Raw genomic sequence first — 18,757 nt, 5'->3', positions numbered from 1 at the left:
GGAGGCTGACGTAAAGTACCTTACGTTTGAAGACTGTCACACTGTTGGCCTTGGCCTCAGCAAGACGTGTGTCGGAACTAGGGGTGTTGTCTCACAAGAGTCCCTACTTAATTTTCCATGAGGACAGAGCTGAACTCCGAACTCGTCAGCAATTTCTTCCTAAGGTTGTGTCCGCTTTTCACATCAACCAACCTATTGTGGTTCCTGCTGTGACTGACACCTCTGCTACTTCAAAGTCTTTGGATGTTGTGAGGGCTTTGAAGGTGTATGTGAAGAGAACAGCTCATCACAGAAAATCCGACTCTCTGTTCGTTCTCTATGATCCCAATAAAGGGGGTCATTCCGAGTTGATCGCTCGCTAGCTGTTTTTAGCAGCTGTGCAAACGCTAAGCCGCCGCCCTCTGGGAGTGTATCTTAGCTTAGCAGAAGTGCGAACGAAAGGATCGCAGAGCAGCTACAAAAAATGTTTGTGCAGTTTCAGAGTAGCTCCAGACCTACTCAGCGCTTGCGATGACTTCAGACTGTTCAGTTCTGGATTTGACGTCACAAACACGCCCTGTGTTCTCCCAGCCACGCCTGCGTTTTTCCTGGCACGCCTGCGTTTTTTCGAACACTCCCTGAAAACGGTCAGTTGACACTCGGAAACGCCCACTTCATGTCAATCACTCTGCCGCCAGCAGCGTGACTGAAATGCTTTGCTAGACCTTGTGTAAAAATACATCGGCCATTGTGAAAGTACGTCACGCGTGCGCACTGCTACGCATGCGCAGAAGTGCCAGATTTTTCCTTAATCGCAGCGCAGCAAACATTTTTAGCTAGCGATCAACTCGGAATGACCCCCAAAATTGTGTGTCCTGCTTCAAGCAGTCTTTTGCACGCTGGATCAAGCTCACGATCCAGCATGCTTATTTCACATCAGGACTGCCGGTTCCAATATCTGCACAGTTCCACTCTACTAGGTCGGTGGGTTCTTCTTGGGCTTGGCTTTACAGCTCTGCCGAGCAGCTACTTGGTCAGGTTCGAACACGTTCGCAAAGTATTACAAGTTCGATACTTTGACCAAACTGAAGGCCCTCAGAGGCCAATCAGTTCTGCAGGAACCTCAGCACTCTCCCACCCAGTTTAGGAGCTTTGGTATTTCCCCATGGTACTAAATGGATCCCCAGTATCCCCTAGGACATAAGAGAAAATAAAATTTTAGTTACCTACCAGTAAATCCTTTTCTCGAAGTCCGTAGAGGATACTGGGCGCCCGCCCGGTGCTTCGTTCTTCCTGCACTGTTACTTGGTTAAGTATTCTGGTTTGTTCAGCTGTTGCTGTTCATGTTTCAAGTTTGGTTAGCATGGCTTTCCTATTGTTCTGTGTGTGCTGGTTCATAATCTCACCACTTTCCTTTTCTATCCTTCTCTCAAAGTATGTCCGTCTCCTTAGGCACAGCTTTCTAGATTGAGTTTGGTAGGAGGGGCATAGAGGGAGGAGCCAGCGCACACTATCAAATTTTAACGTGCCCAAGGCTCCTAGTGGACCCATCTATACCCCATGGTACTAAATGGATCCCCAGTATCCTCTATGGACTACGAGAAAAATATTTACCGGTAGGTAATTAAAATCCTGTTTTTAAACTGCTGTTTGTGAATAAAGCATTACATGCAGGATAGAGCACCCCCTACTTGTTCTTATTTACTTAGATTTATACAGTGCCGTAGATCCCAGGCTATATTCAGAGGGGAGCTGCAGACCTGATAATCCCTGGACTTTTTTGCGTTTTCTTTCACTTGATAAGTGATATTGGGGACTTTGTTGGACATACCTACCCCGCATGCTCAAAGCAGGTCACCTATGGTAACACTAGCACACTGTTTTTATTTTTGGTATTAAAAAAATATATATATACACATAGATAGATATTATGGACAAAAGTATCTGGCCACACCTATTAATTAATGAATTCAGGTGTATCAATGAGACCTGTTGCCACAGGTGTATAAAATCAAGCACCTAGCCATGCAGTCTCCATTCGTAAACATTTGTGATACAAAATGGGTCATTGTGAAGAGCTCAGTGACTTCAAGAGGTTCGTGAAATTTCATCCCTGCTAGAAATTCCACGCTCAGCTGTAAGTGATATTGGGGTCATTCCGACCCGTTCGCTCGCTGCGTTTTAATGCAGCACGTTTTAATGCAGCAGAGCGAACGGGTCCCTGCTGCGCATACGCCGTTGTGCGCCTGCGGGATGGCCGAAGGCCGTAGTAGGACAGCGATCGTCTCTGCCTGATTGACAGGCAGAGGCGATGGATGGGCGGGAGGGGGCGAAATGGCGGCGTTTGGCCGCCGTTTCGTAGGCACGGTCCTGCCAAGGCAGGCGTGGCCGGACCGAATGGGGGGCGGGCTGCAGCGGCTGCGTGACGTCATATGCAGCCGCTGCGGGCCAGGGAGCGAGGAGTAGCTCCCGGCGAGCACGCTAAAGCTGCACTGGCCGGGAGATACTCCTGAAGTGCAAAGGCATCGCCGCTGTGCAATGCCTTTGCACTTCTGCGAGGGGGGCTGGACTGACATGCGGGGCGGACTAGCCCCGTGCTGGGCGTCCTCCCGCATGTCAGCAAAGATGATCGTAGCTGTGCTAATTTTAGCACAGCTATGATCAACTCGGAATGACCCCCATTATTAGAAAGTGTAAGCATTTAGAAACAACAGCATCTCAGCCATGAAGCGGAAGACCACTTAAAAGTCAACTACTTCTAAGGTGCATGGTGCGTAAAAGTCGACATTGCTCTGCTGATAGTTCATAGCTGGAAAATTCCAAACTTCCACTGGCATTAATGTAAGCACAAAAACAGTGCAGCAGGAACTTAATGGAATGGGTTTCCATGGCCGAGCAGCTGTATGCAAGCCTCACATCACCAAGCCCAATGCCAGGCGTCGAATGGAGTGGTGTAAAGGACACTGGACTGTGGAGCAGTGGAAACATATTCTGTGGAGTGACAAATCATGCTTCTCTGTTTGGAAGTCAGATGGGCGTGTCTGGATTTGGCAGGTAGCGGGAGAACGTTACTGCCTGCCTGCATTATGCAAACTGTGAAGTTTGGTGGAGGAGGGATAATGGTATGGGGTTGTTTTTCAGGATTTGGGCTAGGCACCTTATCTCCAGTAAAGGGCATTCTTAATGCTTCATTTTGGACAATGTTATGCTTCCAACTTTGTGACAACAGTTTGGGGAAGGCCCTTTTCTATTCCAACATGACTGTGATCCAGTGCACAAATCAAGGACTATATAAATACATGGTTTGGTGTGGATGAACTTGACTGGCCCACACAGAGCCCTGACCTCAATTGAGCACCTTTGGGATGAACAGGAACGGAGATTGCGAGCCAGGCCTACTCGTCCAACATCAGTGCCTGACCTCATAGATGCTCTACACAATGAATGGGTACAAATGTCCACAGAAACACTCCCAAATTTTGTGAGAAGCTTTCCAAGAAGAGTGGAAGCTGTTATAGCTGCAAAAGAGGGACCAACTCTCTATTCAAATACATATATTTTAATATAATGTCATTACAGTCCCTGTTGGTGTAATGGTCAGGCGTCTGAATTATTTTGTCCATATAGTGTGTGTATGTTTACTTGGAACTTTTTTTTTTCTATGGGAAAAAACGGTACCGGTACTCACAATTGCAATATAAAACATGATGTATAGTAGCTATCGTACACTGGGTAGGATCCTGTTTGCGAGTCTACAGTCACTATGTTGAAAGTGACTATGTAGACATGAGAAAGCTGACATGGTTGAAATGCTATTTAAAGCCATCTTCCTCCTGTGTGACATAGTGAGAGTAGACAATCCATATGTACCTCAACTGGGTATGCCTTCAAATACTTATTTTACTATTTTCATAAATTATCGTACCAATTTTTTTCCGTTTTTGGAACTTAAGAGTGTAAAATAAATTACATCAAAAGGAAAAGGTGCAACTTTCCCATACTGCTGAGTATCACCAGAAAAAAATACTATATGTAATGGGCTTGAACATTCTACAGCTTGTTTTCAGTTAATGTTTTTTCATCTTTAAAATGCTTTGGGCCATGATGGTGTGTGTGTGTATGTATATATATATATATATATATATACAAAACAGATACTCTCCCTTTTGCGCTATTAAACTTAAAGTGAGAAAGGATTGGGTTAAGGCTGTCAAATTCCACTAAGTCCCTTGTTAGGAGGGACTAAAAAGATACAAATATGTGCCAGTAGAGGAATGGGCGCACTTGGGTTGTTTTTCCACCCAATATTCAATGGGGGAAAACAGCAGTCTCCCTAAGATATTTACTCCTAATTCGTGAGCATAAAACCACATTTAACATGTTCCATGTAAAATTTATTACAACATAAAAGCAATGATACAAAACTGTATAGTATCTCTTCTTGCAGATAACACCATATAGTACAGAGGACCAGTTGAAATAACTTTGATAGATTCCTCCTTCTCCTTTGACAATTCGGAGATTTGATGTTTATGAACAAATAACCCGACGCGTTTCGTCTTACTCTAAGACTATTACACTGGTTGTGACTTGAAGCTATTGTAGCTACTGGTAAGGTTACACACGCATATGAAATTGTGGTAGACCTGTGTATTTGAACTTGTTATCCAAATCCCTGAATCATAAGGTCACATACCTATTTGAACTTGTGTTCAGGCCTATGCGTTTGAACTTGTTATTCAAGCACTTAACCATAAGGCTTAATCTAACTTTCACCTGTGTACCCCACCGGTGTGTTTTTTTTTTTTCAAGTATCCAGAATACGTAATTGCCATTTCATTGATGCACTAACAGTATTTATCAAGCACTAGAGTCATACCCCTGATGAAGTCTTAGAGTAAGACGAAACGCGTCGGGTTATTTGTTCATAAACATCAAATCTCCGAATTGTCAAAGGAGAAGGAGGAATCTATCAAAGTAATTTCAACTGGTCCTCTGTACTATATGGTGTTATCTGCAAGAAGAGATACTATACCGTTTTGTATCATTGCTTTTATGCTGTAATAAATTTTACATGGAACATGTTAAATGTGGTTTTATGCTCACGAATTAGGAGTAAATATCTTAGGGAGACTGCTGTTTTTCCCCATTGAATATTGGGTGGAAAAACAACCCAAGTGCGCCCATTCCTCTCTGGCACATATATATATATATATATATATATATATATATATATATATGTACCCTGAACAAAATGTTTCTCCAATGTTTATTAGCAGATGTCATTTCTCTATTAATATGCAGAAAATATACTGTATGTAGGTCATTTTGTACAGTGACCTCTTATTGCCTACATACTGTAGTTGCATGTGAAGATGCCTGTGCCGGCTTTATAAGTGAGGGAAGTCATGAAAGAGTCAGGCAGTCCTATGCAACTTGTTTTATGCAACTTTGTTGTGGGTAATAAAATATGTAACTGTTTACTTCCATCGATGTGCATGAAGCCATTTGCTTTTTGTAAGATGATGTAGAGTTTTACATGTAATTTAAAATCTAATAAATATTAAATCTAGCTCCCTCTTTTCTTTATCTCCTTTTTCCATGTATACTGTAGTCAGCATTATCTCTATAAAATCTCTATACTCTATAAAATCTTATACTTGTGGACTACACTGAATATAGTTTAGGGTTGTTTACAACACAGCTATTGCATTAATACTTTTCTTTCCTTTATGTTGTGTTTATTTCAGAGAAAAGAAAGAAGAGGAAGAGGAAAAGTAGCAGATCATCGTCATCTTCCTCTTCAGAGAGCAAGAGAAGGAGAAAGAAGAAGGCTAGGTCATCTTCAGAGAGCTCCAGTACATCATCATCATCAAGTTCTTCTACAGAACACTCAAGTGACCATTTGAAACACAGGAGCCACCACAAAAAGAAATCAAAACTCAAAAAGGGGAAGAAAAAAAAGTTGAAAAAGAAAAGCACTACAGATCTAAAGAAAAATATAACAAAGGTGAAAGGCCAGGAGGTATTTTGCAGGACAGAAGAATCCCATCCTGGACCCTCTTTAGATCTGTGGAAAAAGGAACCCCTGGAAGACACCGGTCCAGGTAAAGAGGATTGATCTTTGCTATATCTTCTTGCTAAAGGTGGGTACACACGGTAAGATTGTGGCTAAGTTAAGATATCTTACACTATTTCCCTGAGCTCCTGAACAAACAAATTAGTGCATGCACACGGTAAGATCTAGCATAAGATTTAGCACAGTAGGTTTAGCATAAGATATGGCTTCTCACTTTATTGTGATGACACAAATTGGATACAATATCGTACGTTACATACACACGGTACAATATACACTAGATAGTATACTATTTAGACATAATTGAGCTACATGTTCATCCAATATAGCAGATCGGATCCGACCTGCTGGAGTTCTCACCGCACTATATTGCATACAATATAGTGCATACACACGGTGCAATATAGTGCACTATATCGCACTCTAGCCAGATACAGTGCAGTGCATGTGTACCCACCTAATGTGTAAAATATGAAGATTCTTCCAGAGGGAGTGCCCAAAACACTCAGTTTGATACAACTAAAGTGCAAACTGTTAACGATCGCAGTGATTATTTAACAGATCAACAAAAATATTAAAAAAACAGAACAGGACAAGTGTCCCTCACTGATTTTCTCCCGGCGCTAATTACAATTAATACTTGGTTTAATAGTGAAACATAGCAGCTGAGTAAGGCAACTTGCTAGGTTGCCAACAATTAAGAACTATTAAAAAGAAAAAAGAAAACTCTGCGCTAAAATGTACACTGTATCAGACTAGAGTGTGCAGTCTGTCATGTAAAGTAATTGACTCAGTAAGACTCCAAAAGTACATAAAAATCATTTTATATTCAATAATCTTTAAAAAGTAACAGATTCTAACAAGCAAGCAGCATATACTTTGCAACAATTATCTAATCTGTATTAACCACAATAATTGGTATAACAAACAATATATTAAAACTAGTTGGTTGGTTCTGTTTGGTAAATAAAATTAACAACACTGGCGTCCCAGTGATTAATTGAATAGAAAGTCTCGCAAAAGGTGGTCACAGCTTTATAATAAAAAGCTTTAGGGAGATGGTGATGTATAATTACCCAAGTGCTGGTTCCTGAAATATTCTGTAGACAGGGTCCATATAATGATTGTGCACAAATAGGTGAATTGTACTTGTGAAGCTGATTAGAAGACTACCGTTCTGTTAACAGATTGCACTGCTCCGAAAGACAGGTAATCGCTGGTATAAAACCCTGTTGGTAAAACCTCCAAAGACTCTCTTCACGTCACGGGTGTTAGACCTCACAGCGGGGGCCAATAGTATTCACTCGATGAGACGAATGAGGAAGTCTCCGGTTACCAAGGAGACGAAACGCGTTGACGCCCACTTTCTATGTTCAGTTGTTTGGTTTCAACCCGCTAATTGAGCCCACATACGGCTCTCCACAGCTCTAACCTACTACGGTTTGCTACACACCGGGCGCTCCAGCCGGCGGCTACCAGCTGTAACACTGTCTCCGTTCTTCTCAATATACCGCTGATGTCCAGGACTCCGTCTGCCCTCATCGAGTGAATACTATTGGCCCCCGCTGTGAGGTTTAACACCCGTGACGTGGAGAGAGTCTTTGGAGGTTTTACCAACAGGGTTTTATACCAGCGATTATCTGTCTTTCGGAGCAGTGCAATCTGTTAACAGAACGGTAGTCTTCTAATCAGCTTCACAAGTACAATTCACCTATTTGTGCACAATCATTATATGGACCCTGTCTACAGAATATCTGAGGAACCAGCACATGGGTAATTATACATCACCATCTCCCTAAGCTTTTTATTATAAAGCTGTGACCACTTTTTGCGGGACTTTCTATTCAATTAATCACTGGGACGCCAGTGTTGTTAATTTTATTTACCAAACAGAACCAACCAACTAGTTTTAATATATTGTTTGTTATACCAATTATTGTGGTTAATACAGATTAGATAATTGTTGCAAAGTATATGCTGCTTGCTTGTTAGAATCTGTTACTTTTTAAAGATTATTGAATATAAACTGATTTTTACAGTATGTACTTTTGGAGTCTTACTGAGTCAATTACTTTACATGACAGACTGCACACTCTAGTCTGATACAGTGTACATTTTAGCGCAGAGTTTTCTTTTTTCTTTTTAATAGCTCAACAAAAATAGCTATTTTACTTAAACTTTGTAACTTTAGTTATTTGTGTATGCCCCTGAAAAATATAGTAAATGATTCAACTATTTATATGTGGACTGTTGTTGCTTTTTGCATATCAGTTTTGACTGATGAACAAAAGACTCGCATACAAGCAATGAAACCAATGACTAAGGAAGAGTGGGATGCACGGCAGAGTGTTATCCGGAAAGTATTGGACCCAGAGACTGGAAGAATGAGGTAGGTTATTTGTGTGTTATAAACTGCAACACATTTTATTTCATGAATTGTTGATATTGATTATACTAGCTGAAGTACCTGCCGTTGCCCGGGTTTACATTTTCCAGTTGTTAAGTTATGAATAAGTTGGATGTAATTGTCAACATATTAAAATAATTAGTAGCTTAGTAGCTCTTCCAACACACCCATAAGGTAACTGTTCAGTGTCGTTTTTGTTTTTGGGGTGTCGCCAGTAGCACTGATCCCCAGATTTTCTTTGTGTTGAGTTTTATAATCACTTTTTCATTACGTGATGGGTTTAAAGTTTGCCTTCTGTTATAAATGTTGCTATGCAAAGGTTTTTGGATACACAACATTTTTTGTCTTCCCACCTGAATTTCTGTCAGTTATTTTAGTATATTGATTTATGGTTATTTCAGTCAGTTATTTCAGGTCTTTGAATTATGGTTATTACAGTTCATTAAAGTTTTCATCCAAAACCATCCAGTGGAAGGCCCAGAACAGGCTTCCTGGGTCACAGTTCTGCTTAGCCTACACCAACGGGATGTCAACTGGGGACCCCAACCCCCCTAGTATGTCTTCTGGGATCCAATGTTACCACATTGTGAAGTTTTATTCCAAATTCATCTAGTGGAATGCCCAGAACAGGGACCCTGGGTCACAGTTCTGCCCGGTGCATTCCACCGTGAGGCCTGACCAACCAGACTCCCTAGTATGTCTTCTGGGATGCATTGTTTTCACTCTGTGAAGTTTTCTTCATAATCCATACAGTGGCAGGCTCCGAACAGGCCCCCCGGGTGACTGTTTTGGTCAGCATACACCAAGGGGAGGTCCAACTGGGACCCCAACGCCCTAGTATGTCTTCTGGGAATCAATGTTACCACTGTAAAGTTTTCTTTCAAATCCATCCAGTGGAGGGGCCAGAACAGGCTTCCTGGGTCAAAGTTCTGCTAAGCGCATTCCGCCGTGAGGTCCAATTGGGTCCCTAACTACCCTACAACCTGTCCAGGATCCAACTGGACCACCTCACATTAGTTTCATCCCAATTAGTGAAGGGGCGTCCAAATGCATAACTGGACAGACACACAAGCAAACAGACCAAGTAATTTTATATATAAGCTATATGGCCCTATCCCCGAAAGGGGTGTATTTTTTTTATTTTATTTTAGTTTGAACCTCACCAGTAATTTAAGTTGAAGGGTATGTGTACCACGTTTGGTCCAGATCCATGAAGCCATGCAGGAGCCTATGAAGAATATATATATATATTCTATTATATATAGTTACCAATGTCTTTACCAGAAAGAACCAGGCGGCACTCCCAAATTTCCAAATCAGGCAGGTGTATTAGAAAATCATGGTGTCTTAAACAGGCGTCAACGTTTCAAGGCTCGCAGGCCTTTTCGTCAGGACGTATATACCAGTGAAAAAAACTAGAAACATAGCTAACCAATGTGTCCATCTTACCTTTATACATACGAGTGCAGTTCAGCACGAGGACGCCCGCTGCTCCCGCCCGGCCGGTAGTAGGAAGGATTGCATCATACTGACGTATTTCCTGTTAGTCGGTTACCAAGGATATCTTCAAACCATGTACGTCCTCTCCCGTTGCCTGGGGGGCAGCGCCGCGTCCGCTACTGATTACTGCACATAAACAAAGTGATTACCATATTTCATCTTAAGTGTTTCAATATACCCATAGACAAATGACATAGATATATTGAATGTGCAAATTATGCAAAATTATGTGAAACATACAACATATATAAATCAATTAAAAAATATTAAAAACCGGAATATCAGAATACTTCATCATCAAAGCTATAAATATTATATATAGCACAATTATTTCAAATCCTAACCAAAGCGCTACCTTTACATTTTCATAATGTGTATATTTTAATATTACATCAATATAAGAACCATAGAACTAGAGAAATATATTCCAAGAGATTTTTTCATTAAGTCCTCGGGGCGAAATAGTATCTAAAATGTGTATCCATTTTGACTCACACTGACTGAGACGCTGTTGTCTATATCATAATGTGCCCATGTGGGCTATATTATGTAGGTCAAACTATTCGCACGTTTAGAGAGCGTATGGCCTTACATCGCTCTGCAATAAAAGCTGCATTAGAAAATAAAGATTGCGATCAGCCGGTGGCACGCCACTTTAAGGAGGCTCAACATACTCTATCCTCCTTAAGATATAAGATAGTAGATCATATCCCCAATGACATTCGTGGGGGGGATCGTAAAAGGCGTCTCAGTCAGTGTGAGTCAAAATGGATACACATTTTAGATACTATTTCGCCCCGAGGACTTAATGAAAAAAATCTCTTGGAATATATTTCTCTAGTTCTATGGTTCTTATATTGATGTAATATTAAAATATACACATTATGAAAATGTAAAGGTAGCGCTTTGGTTAGGATTTGAAATAATTGTGCTATATATAATATTTATAGCTTTGATGATGAAGTATTCTGATATTCCGGGTTTTAATATTTTTTAATTGATTTATATATGTTGTATGTTTCACATAATTTTGCATAATTTGCACATTCAATATATCTATGTCATTTGTCTATGGGTATATTGAAACACTTAAGATGAAATATGGTAATCACTTTGTTTATGTGCAGTAATCAGCAGCGGACGCGGCGCTGCCCCCCAGGCAACGGGAGAGGACGTACATGGTTTGAAGGTATCCTTGGTAACCGACTAACAGGAAATACGTCAGTATGCAATCCCTCCTACTACCGGCCGGGCGGGAGCAGCGGGCGTCCTCGTGCTGAACTGCACTCGTATGTATAAAGGTAAGATGGACACATTGGTTAGCTATGTTTCTAGTTTTTTTCACTGGTATATACGTCCTGACGAAAAGGCCTGCGAGCCTTGAAACGTTGACGCCTGTTTAAGACACCATGATTTTCTAATACACCTGCCTGATTTGGAAATTTGGGAGTGCCGCCTGGTTCTTTCTGGTAAAGACATTGGTAACTATTAATATTTGGGAAGGCACCCCATTATTATACAGCATTTATCCTGAGTGCCAAGCTACAGTGCATTCTATTATATATATATATATATATATAATATATTCCCCCCCCCCCTCTTATGTCCTAGAGGATACTGGGGTCCACATTAGTACCATGGGGTATAGACGGGTCCATTAGGAGCCATGGGCACTTTAAGAATTTGATAATGTGGTCTGGCTCCTCCCTCTATGCCCTTCCTACCAGACTCAGTTTAGAAAATGTGCCCGGAGGAGCCGTCACGCTTGGGAAGCTCCTGAAGAGTTTTCTGCATTTATTTTCTATTTTATTATTTTCAGGCAGGTCTGGTTGGCATCAGACTGCCTGCTTCGTGGGACTTAGGGGGGAGAACGGCCCAACCTCCCTAGGGTTAATGGTCCCGTTCCCCGCTGACAGGACACTGAGCTCCTGAGGGACCTATTCGCAAGCCCCACCCGGTGAACGTACAGACCCGCAGCACGCCGCCACCCCTAACAGAGCCAAAAGACTGAAGAGTGGTGAGTAGGTGGCCGGCGTCTCGGTTAGCGGGTTGCTGGCTGTAATGGTGGCATAAGGGTAGGAGCGCATCGCTGCATGCACGCTGCGCTCCAGGCTTCAGATGCACGGTGTGACCGCTGTGAGGTGCGGCTGGAGCCACTACTATCACCCACAAACTGGCATACCTTACAGGGGTTTTCTCTAACGTCCTAGTGGATGCTGGGGACTCCGAAAGGACCATGGGGAATAGCGGCTCCGCAGGAGACTGGGCACAAAAGTAAAAAGCTTTAGGACTACCTGGTGTGCACTGGCTCCTCCCCCTATGACCCTCCTCCAAGCCTCAGTTAGATTTTTGTGCCCGAACGAGACGGGTGCAGGCTAAGGGGCTCTCCTGAGCTGCTTAGTGTAAAAGTTTAAAGTAGGTTTTTTATTTTCAGTGAGACCTGCTGGCAACAGGCTCACTGCACCGAGGGACTAAGGGGAGAAGAAGCGAACTCACCTGCGTGCAGAGTGGATTGGGCTTCTTAGGCTACTCGACATTAGCTCCAGAGGGACGATCACAGGGCCAGCCATGGATGGGTCCCAGAGCCGCGCCGCCGTCCCCCTTACAGAGCCAGAAGACGGAAGAGGTCCGGAAAATCGGCGGCAGAAGACGTCCTGTCTTCAATAAGGTAGCGCACAGCACTGCAGCTGTGCGCCATTGCTCTCAGCACACTTCACACTCCGGTCACTGAGGGTGCAGGGCGCTGGGGGGGGGGCGCCCTGAGACGCAATAAAAACACCTTTTTTGGCAAAAAATACATCACATATAGCTCCTGGGCTATATGGATGTATTTAACCCCTGCCAATTTTTACATAAAAAAGCGGGAGAAAGGCCGCCGAAAAAGGGGCGGAGCCTGTCTCCTCAGCGCACTGGCGCCATTTTTTCCTCACAGCTCCGTTGGAGTAAGGCTCCCTGACTCTCCCCTGCAGTCCTGCACTACAGAAACAGGGTAAAACAAGAGAGGGGGGGCACTAAATTGGCATATAAATATATACAGCAGCTATATTAGGGAAAAACACTTATATAAGGTTATCCCTGTATATATATATAGCGCTCTGGTGTGTGCTGGCAAACTCTCCCTCTGTCTCCCCAAAGGGCTAGTGGGGTCCTGTCCTCTATCAGAGCATTCCCTGTGTGTGTGCTGTGTGTCGGTACGTTGTGTCGACATGTATGAGGAGGAAAATGGTGTGGAGGCGGAGCAATTGCCTGTGTTAGTGATGTCACCCCCTATGGAGTCGACACCTGACTGGATGGTCTTATGGAAAGAATTACGTGATAGTGTCAGCACTTTACAAAAGACTGTTGACGACATGAGACAGCCGGCAAATCAGTTAATACCTGTACAGGCGTCTCAAACACCGTCAGGGGCTCTAAAGCGCCCGTTACCTCAGGTCGATACAGACACGGACACTGACTCCAGTGTCGACGGTGAGGAAACAAACGTATTTTCCAGTAGGGCCACACGTTACATGATCACGGCAATGAAGGAGGTTTTGAACATTTCTGATACTACAAGTACCACAAAAAAGGGTATTATGTGGGGTGTGAAAAAACTACCCGTAGTTTTTCCCGAATCAGATGAATTAAATGAGGTGTGTGATGAAGCGTGGGTTTCCCCCGATAAAAAACTGCTAATTTCTAAAAAGTTATTGGCATTATACCCTTTCCCGCCAGAGGTTAGGGCGCGTTGGGAAACACCCCCTAGCGTAGATAAGGCGCTCACACGCTTATCAAAACAAGTGGCGTTACCGTCCCCTGATACGGCCGCCCTCAAGGAACCAGCTGATAGGAAGCTGGAAAATATCCTTAAAAGTATATACACACATACTGGTATTATACTGCGACCAGCAATCGCCTCAGCCTGGATGTGCAGTGCTGGGGTGGCTTGGTCGGATTCCCTGACTGAAAATATTGATACCCTGGACAGGGACAATATATTATTGACTATAGAGCATTTAAAGGATGCATTTCTATATATGCGAGATGCACAGAGGGATATTTGCACTCTGGCATCAAGAGTAAGTGCGATGTCCATTTCTGCCAGAAGAGGATTATGGACGCGACAGTGGTCAGGGGATGCGGATTCCAAACGGCATATGGAAGTATTGCCGTATAAAGGGGAGGAGTTATTTGGGGTCGGTCTATCGGACCTGGTGGCCACGGCAACGGCTGGAAAATCCACCTTTTTACCCCAAGTCACCTCGCAGCAGAAAAAGATACCGTCTTTTCAGGCTCAGTCCTTTCGTCCCCATAAGGGCAAGCGGGCAAAAGGCTACTCATATCTGCCCCGGGGCAGAGGAAGGGGAAAAAGACTGCAGCAGACAGCCTCTTCCCACGAACAGAAGCCCTCCCCCGCTTCTGCCAAGTCCTCAGCATGACGCTGGGGCCTTACAAGCGGACTCAGGCACGGTGGGGGCCCGTCTCAAGAATTTCAGCGCGCAGTGGGCTCACTCGCAAGTGGACCCCTGGATCCTGCAGGTAGTATCTCAGGGGTACAAATTGGAATTCGAGACGTCTCCCCCTCGCCGGTTCCTGAAGTCTGCTTTACCAGCGTCTCCCCCCGACAGGGAGGCGGTATTGGAAGCCATTCACAAGCTGTATTCCCAGCAGGTGATAATCAAGGTACCCCTCCTACAACAGGGAAAGGGGTATTATTCCACGCTGTTTGTGGTACCGAAGCCGGACGGCTCGGTGAGACCCATTTTAAATCTGAAATCCTTGAACACTTACATAAAAAGGTTCAAGTTCAAGATGGAGTCACTCAGAGCAGTGATAGCGAACCTGGAAGAAGGGGACTATATGGTGTCTCTGGACATCAAGGATGCTTACCTCCATGTCCCAATTTGCCCTTCTCACCAAGGGTACCTCAGGTTTGTGGTACAGAACTGTCACTATCAGTTTCAGACGCTGACGTTTGGATTGTCCACGGCACCCCGGGTCTTTACCAAGGTAATGGCCGAAATGATGATTCTTCTTCGAAGAAAAGGCGTCTTAATTATCCCTTACTTGGACGATCTCCTGATAAGGGCAAGGTCCAGAGAACAGTTAGAGGTCGGAGTAGCACTATCTCAAGTAGTACTACGACAGCACGGATGGATTCTAAATATTCCAAAATCGCAGCTGATTCCGACGACACGTCTGCTGTTCCTAGGGATGATTCTGGACACAGTACAGAAAAAGGTGTTTCTCCCGGAGGAGAAAGCCAAGGAGTTATCCGACCTAGTCAGGAACCTCCTAAGACCAGGCCAAGTGTCAGTACATCAATGCACAAGGGTCCTGGGAAAGATGGTGGCTTCTTACGAAGCGATTCCATTCGGCAGATTCCACGCAATAATTTTTCAGTGGGATCTGCTGGACAAATGGTCCGGATCGCATCTTCAAATGCATCAGCGGATAACCCTGTCTCCAAGGACAAGGGTGTCTCTCCTGTGGTGGTTACAGAGTGCTCATCTCCTAGAGGGCCGCAGATTCGGCATTCAGGATTGGGTCCTGGTGACCACGGATGCCAGCCTGAGAGGCTGGGGAGCAGTCACACAGGGAAAAAATTTCCAGGGCTTGTGGTCAAGCATGGAAACGTCACTTCACATAAATATCCTGGAACTAAGGGCCATTTACAATGCCCTAAGTCAGGCAAGACCTCTGCTTCAGGGTCAGCCGGTGTTGATCCAGTCGGACAACATCACGGCAGTCGCCGACGTAAACAGACAGGGCGGCACAAGAAGCAGGAGGGCAATGATGGAAGTGGCAAGGATTCTTCGCTGGGCGGAGAATCATGTGATAGCACTGTCAGCAGTGTTCATTCCGGGAGTGGACAACTGGGAAGCAGACTTCCTCAGCAGACACGATCTTCACCCGGGGGAGTGGGGACTTCACCCAGAAGTCTTCCACATGATTGTGAACCGTTGGGAAAAACCAAAGGTGGACATGATGGCGTCCCGCCTCAACAAAAAACTGGACAGATATTGCGCCAGGTCAAGGGACCCTCAGGCAATAGCTGTGGACGCTCTGGTAACACCGTGGGTGTACCAGTCAGTGTATGTGTTCCCTCCTCTTCCTCTCATACCAAAAGTACTGAGAATCATAAGAAGGAGAGGAGTAAAGACTATACTCGTGGCTCCGGATTGGCCAAGAAGGACTTGGTACCCGGAAATTCAAGAGATGCTCACGGAAGACCCGTGGCCTCTACCTCTAAGAAAGGACCTGCTCCAGCAGGGACCATGTCTGTTCCAAGACTTACCGCGGCTGCGTTTGACGGCATGGCGGTTGAACGCCGGATCCTGAAGGAAAAAGGCATTCCGGATGAAGTCATCCCTACCCTGATCAAAGCCAGGAAGGATGTAACCGTACAACATTATCACCGTATTTGGCGTAAATATGTTGCGTGGTGCGAGGCCAGGAAGGCCCCTACAGAGGAATTTCAACTGGGTCGTTTCCTGCATTTCCTGCAAACAGGACTGTCTATGGGCCTCAAATTAGGGTCCATTAAGGTTCAAATTTCGGCCCTGTCAATATTCTTCCAAAAAGAACTGGCTTCTGTTCCTGAAGTTCAGACGTTTGTCAAGGGAGTACTGCATATACAGCCTCCTTTTGTGCCTCCAGTGGCACCTTGGGATCTCAATGTAGTTTTGGGATTCCTAAAATCACATTGGTTTGAACCACTCACCACTGTGGACTTAAAATATCTCACATGGAAAGTGGTAATGCTGTTAGCCCTGGCTTCAGCCAGGCGTGTCTCAGAATTGGCGGCTTTAACCTATAAAAGCCCTTACCTAATTTTTCATACGGACAGGGCAGAATTGAGGACTCGTCCTCAGTTTCTCCCTAAGGTGGTTTCAGCTTTTCACTTAAACCAGCCTATTGTGGTGCCTGCGGCTACTAGGGACTTGGAGGATTCCAAGTTGCTGGACGTAGTCAGGGCCCTGAAAATATATGTTTCCAGGACGGCTGGAGTCAGAAAATCTGATTCGCTGTTATCCTGTATGCACCCAACAAGCTGGGTGCTCCTGCTTCTAAGCAGACGATTGCTCGTTGGATTTGTAGTACAATTCAGCTTGCACATTCTGTGGCGGGCCTGCCACAGCCAAAATCTGTAAAAGCCCATTCCACACGGAAAGTGGGCTCATCTTGGGCGGCTGCCCGAGGGGTCTCGGCTTTACAACCTTGCCGAGCAGCTACTTGGTCAGGGGCAAACACGTTTGCTAAATTCTACAAATTTGATACCCTGGCTGAGGAGGACCTGGAGTTCTCTCATTCGGTGCTGCAGAGTCATCCGCACTCTCCCGCCCGTTTGGGAGCTTTGGTATAATCCCCATGGTCCTTTCGGAGTCCCCAGCATCCACTAGGACGTTAGAGAAAATAAGAATTTACTTACCGATAATTCTATTTCTCATAGTCCGTAGTGGATGCTGGGCGCCCATCCCAAGTGCGGATTGTCTGCATTACTTGTACATAGTTATTGTTACAAAAATCGGGTTATTGTTGTTGTGAGCCATCTTTTCAGAGGCTCCTTCTGTTATCATGCTGTTAACTGGGTTCAGATCACAAGTTGTACGGTGTGATTGGTGTGGCTGGTATGAGTCTTACCCGGGATTCAAAATCCTTCCTTATTGTGTACGCTCGTCCGGGCACAGTATCCTAACTGAGGCTTGGAGGAGGGTCATAGGGGGAGGAGCCAGTGCACACCAGGTAGTCCTAAAGCTTTTTACTTTTGTGCCCAGTCTCCTGCGGAGCCGCTATTCCCCATGGTCCTTTCGGAGTCCCCAGCATCCACTAGGACGTTAGAGAAAACCCCTGTAAGGTATGCCAGTTTGTGGGTGATAGTAGTGGCTCCAGCCGCACCTCACAGCGGTCACACCGTGCATCTGAAGCCTGGAGCGCAGCGTGCATGCAGCGATGCGCTCCTACCCTTATGCCACCATTACAGCCAGCAACCCGCTAACCGAGACGCCGGCCACCTACTCACCACTCTTCAGTCTTTTGGCTCTGTTAGGGGTGGCTGCGTGCTGCGGGTCTGTACGTTCACCGGGTGGGGCTTGCGAATAGGTCCCTCAGGAGCTCAGTGTCCTGTCAGCGGGGAACGGGACCATTAACCCTAGGGAGGTTGGGCCGTTCTCCCCCCTAAGTCCCACGAAGCAGGCAGTCTGATGCCAACCAGACCTGCCTGAAAATAATAAAATAGAAAATAAATGCAGAAAACTCTTCAGGAGCTTCCCAAGCGTGACGGCTCCTCCAGGCACATTTTCTAAACTGAGTCTGGTAGGAGGGGCATAGAGGGAGGAGCCAGACCACATTATCAAATTCTTAAAGTGCCCATGGCTCCTAATGGACCCGTCTATACCCCATGGTACTAATGTGGACCCCAGTATCCTCTAGGACATAAGAGGGGGGGGGGAATATATATATATATATATATATATACATATATAATAGAATGCACTGTAGCTTGGCACTCAGGATAAATGCTGTATAATAATGGGGTGCCTTCCCAAATATTAATAGTTACCAATGTCTTTACCAGAAAGAACCAGGCGGCACTCCCAAATTTCCAAATCAGGCAGGTGTATTAGAAAATCATGGTGTCTTAAACAGGCGTCAACGTTTCAAGGCTCGCAGGCCTTTTCGTCAGGACGTATATACCAGTGAAAAAAACTAGAAACATAGCTAACCAATGTGTCCATCTTACCTTTATACATACGAGTGCAGTTCAGCACGAGGACGTCCGCTGCTCCCGCCCGGCCGGTAGTAGGAGGGAT

General features: G+C 44.8%; 1 protein-coding gene across 5 annotated transcripts in view; it reads left to right on the top strand.

Annotated features, from left to right (window-relative positions):
• The window catches only part of ARL6IP4 (ADP ribosylation factor like GTPase 6 interacting protein 4), a 102,010-nt gene that overhangs the window by 47,381 nt on the left and 35,872 nt on the right, over nt 1-18,757 (top strand). For all 5 annotated transcript variants that reach the window (XM_063964550.1, XM_063964549.1, XM_063964548.1 and 2 more), the window contains exons 3-4: nt 5,730-6,086; nt 8,330-8,447. In XM_063964550.1, the coding sequence (XP_063820620.1) occupies nt 5,730-6,086; nt 8,330-8,447 (475 nt within the window). The remainder of the gene's footprint in view (nt 1-5,729; nt 6,087-8,329; nt 8,448-18,757) is intronic.

This window comes from Pseudophryne corroboree, chromosome 1 (assembly GCF_028390025.1).
Source record: "Pseudophryne corroboree isolate aPseCor3 chromosome 1, aPseCor3.hap2, whole genome shotgun sequence".
In the NCBI taxonomy this organism is placed as follows: domain Eukaryota; kingdom Metazoa; phylum Chordata; class Amphibia; order Anura; family Myobatrachidae; genus Pseudophryne; species Pseudophryne corroboree.
Note: the sequence above shows the minus strand (reverse complement) of the source record. Positions and strands in the feature narration are given on the sequence as shown.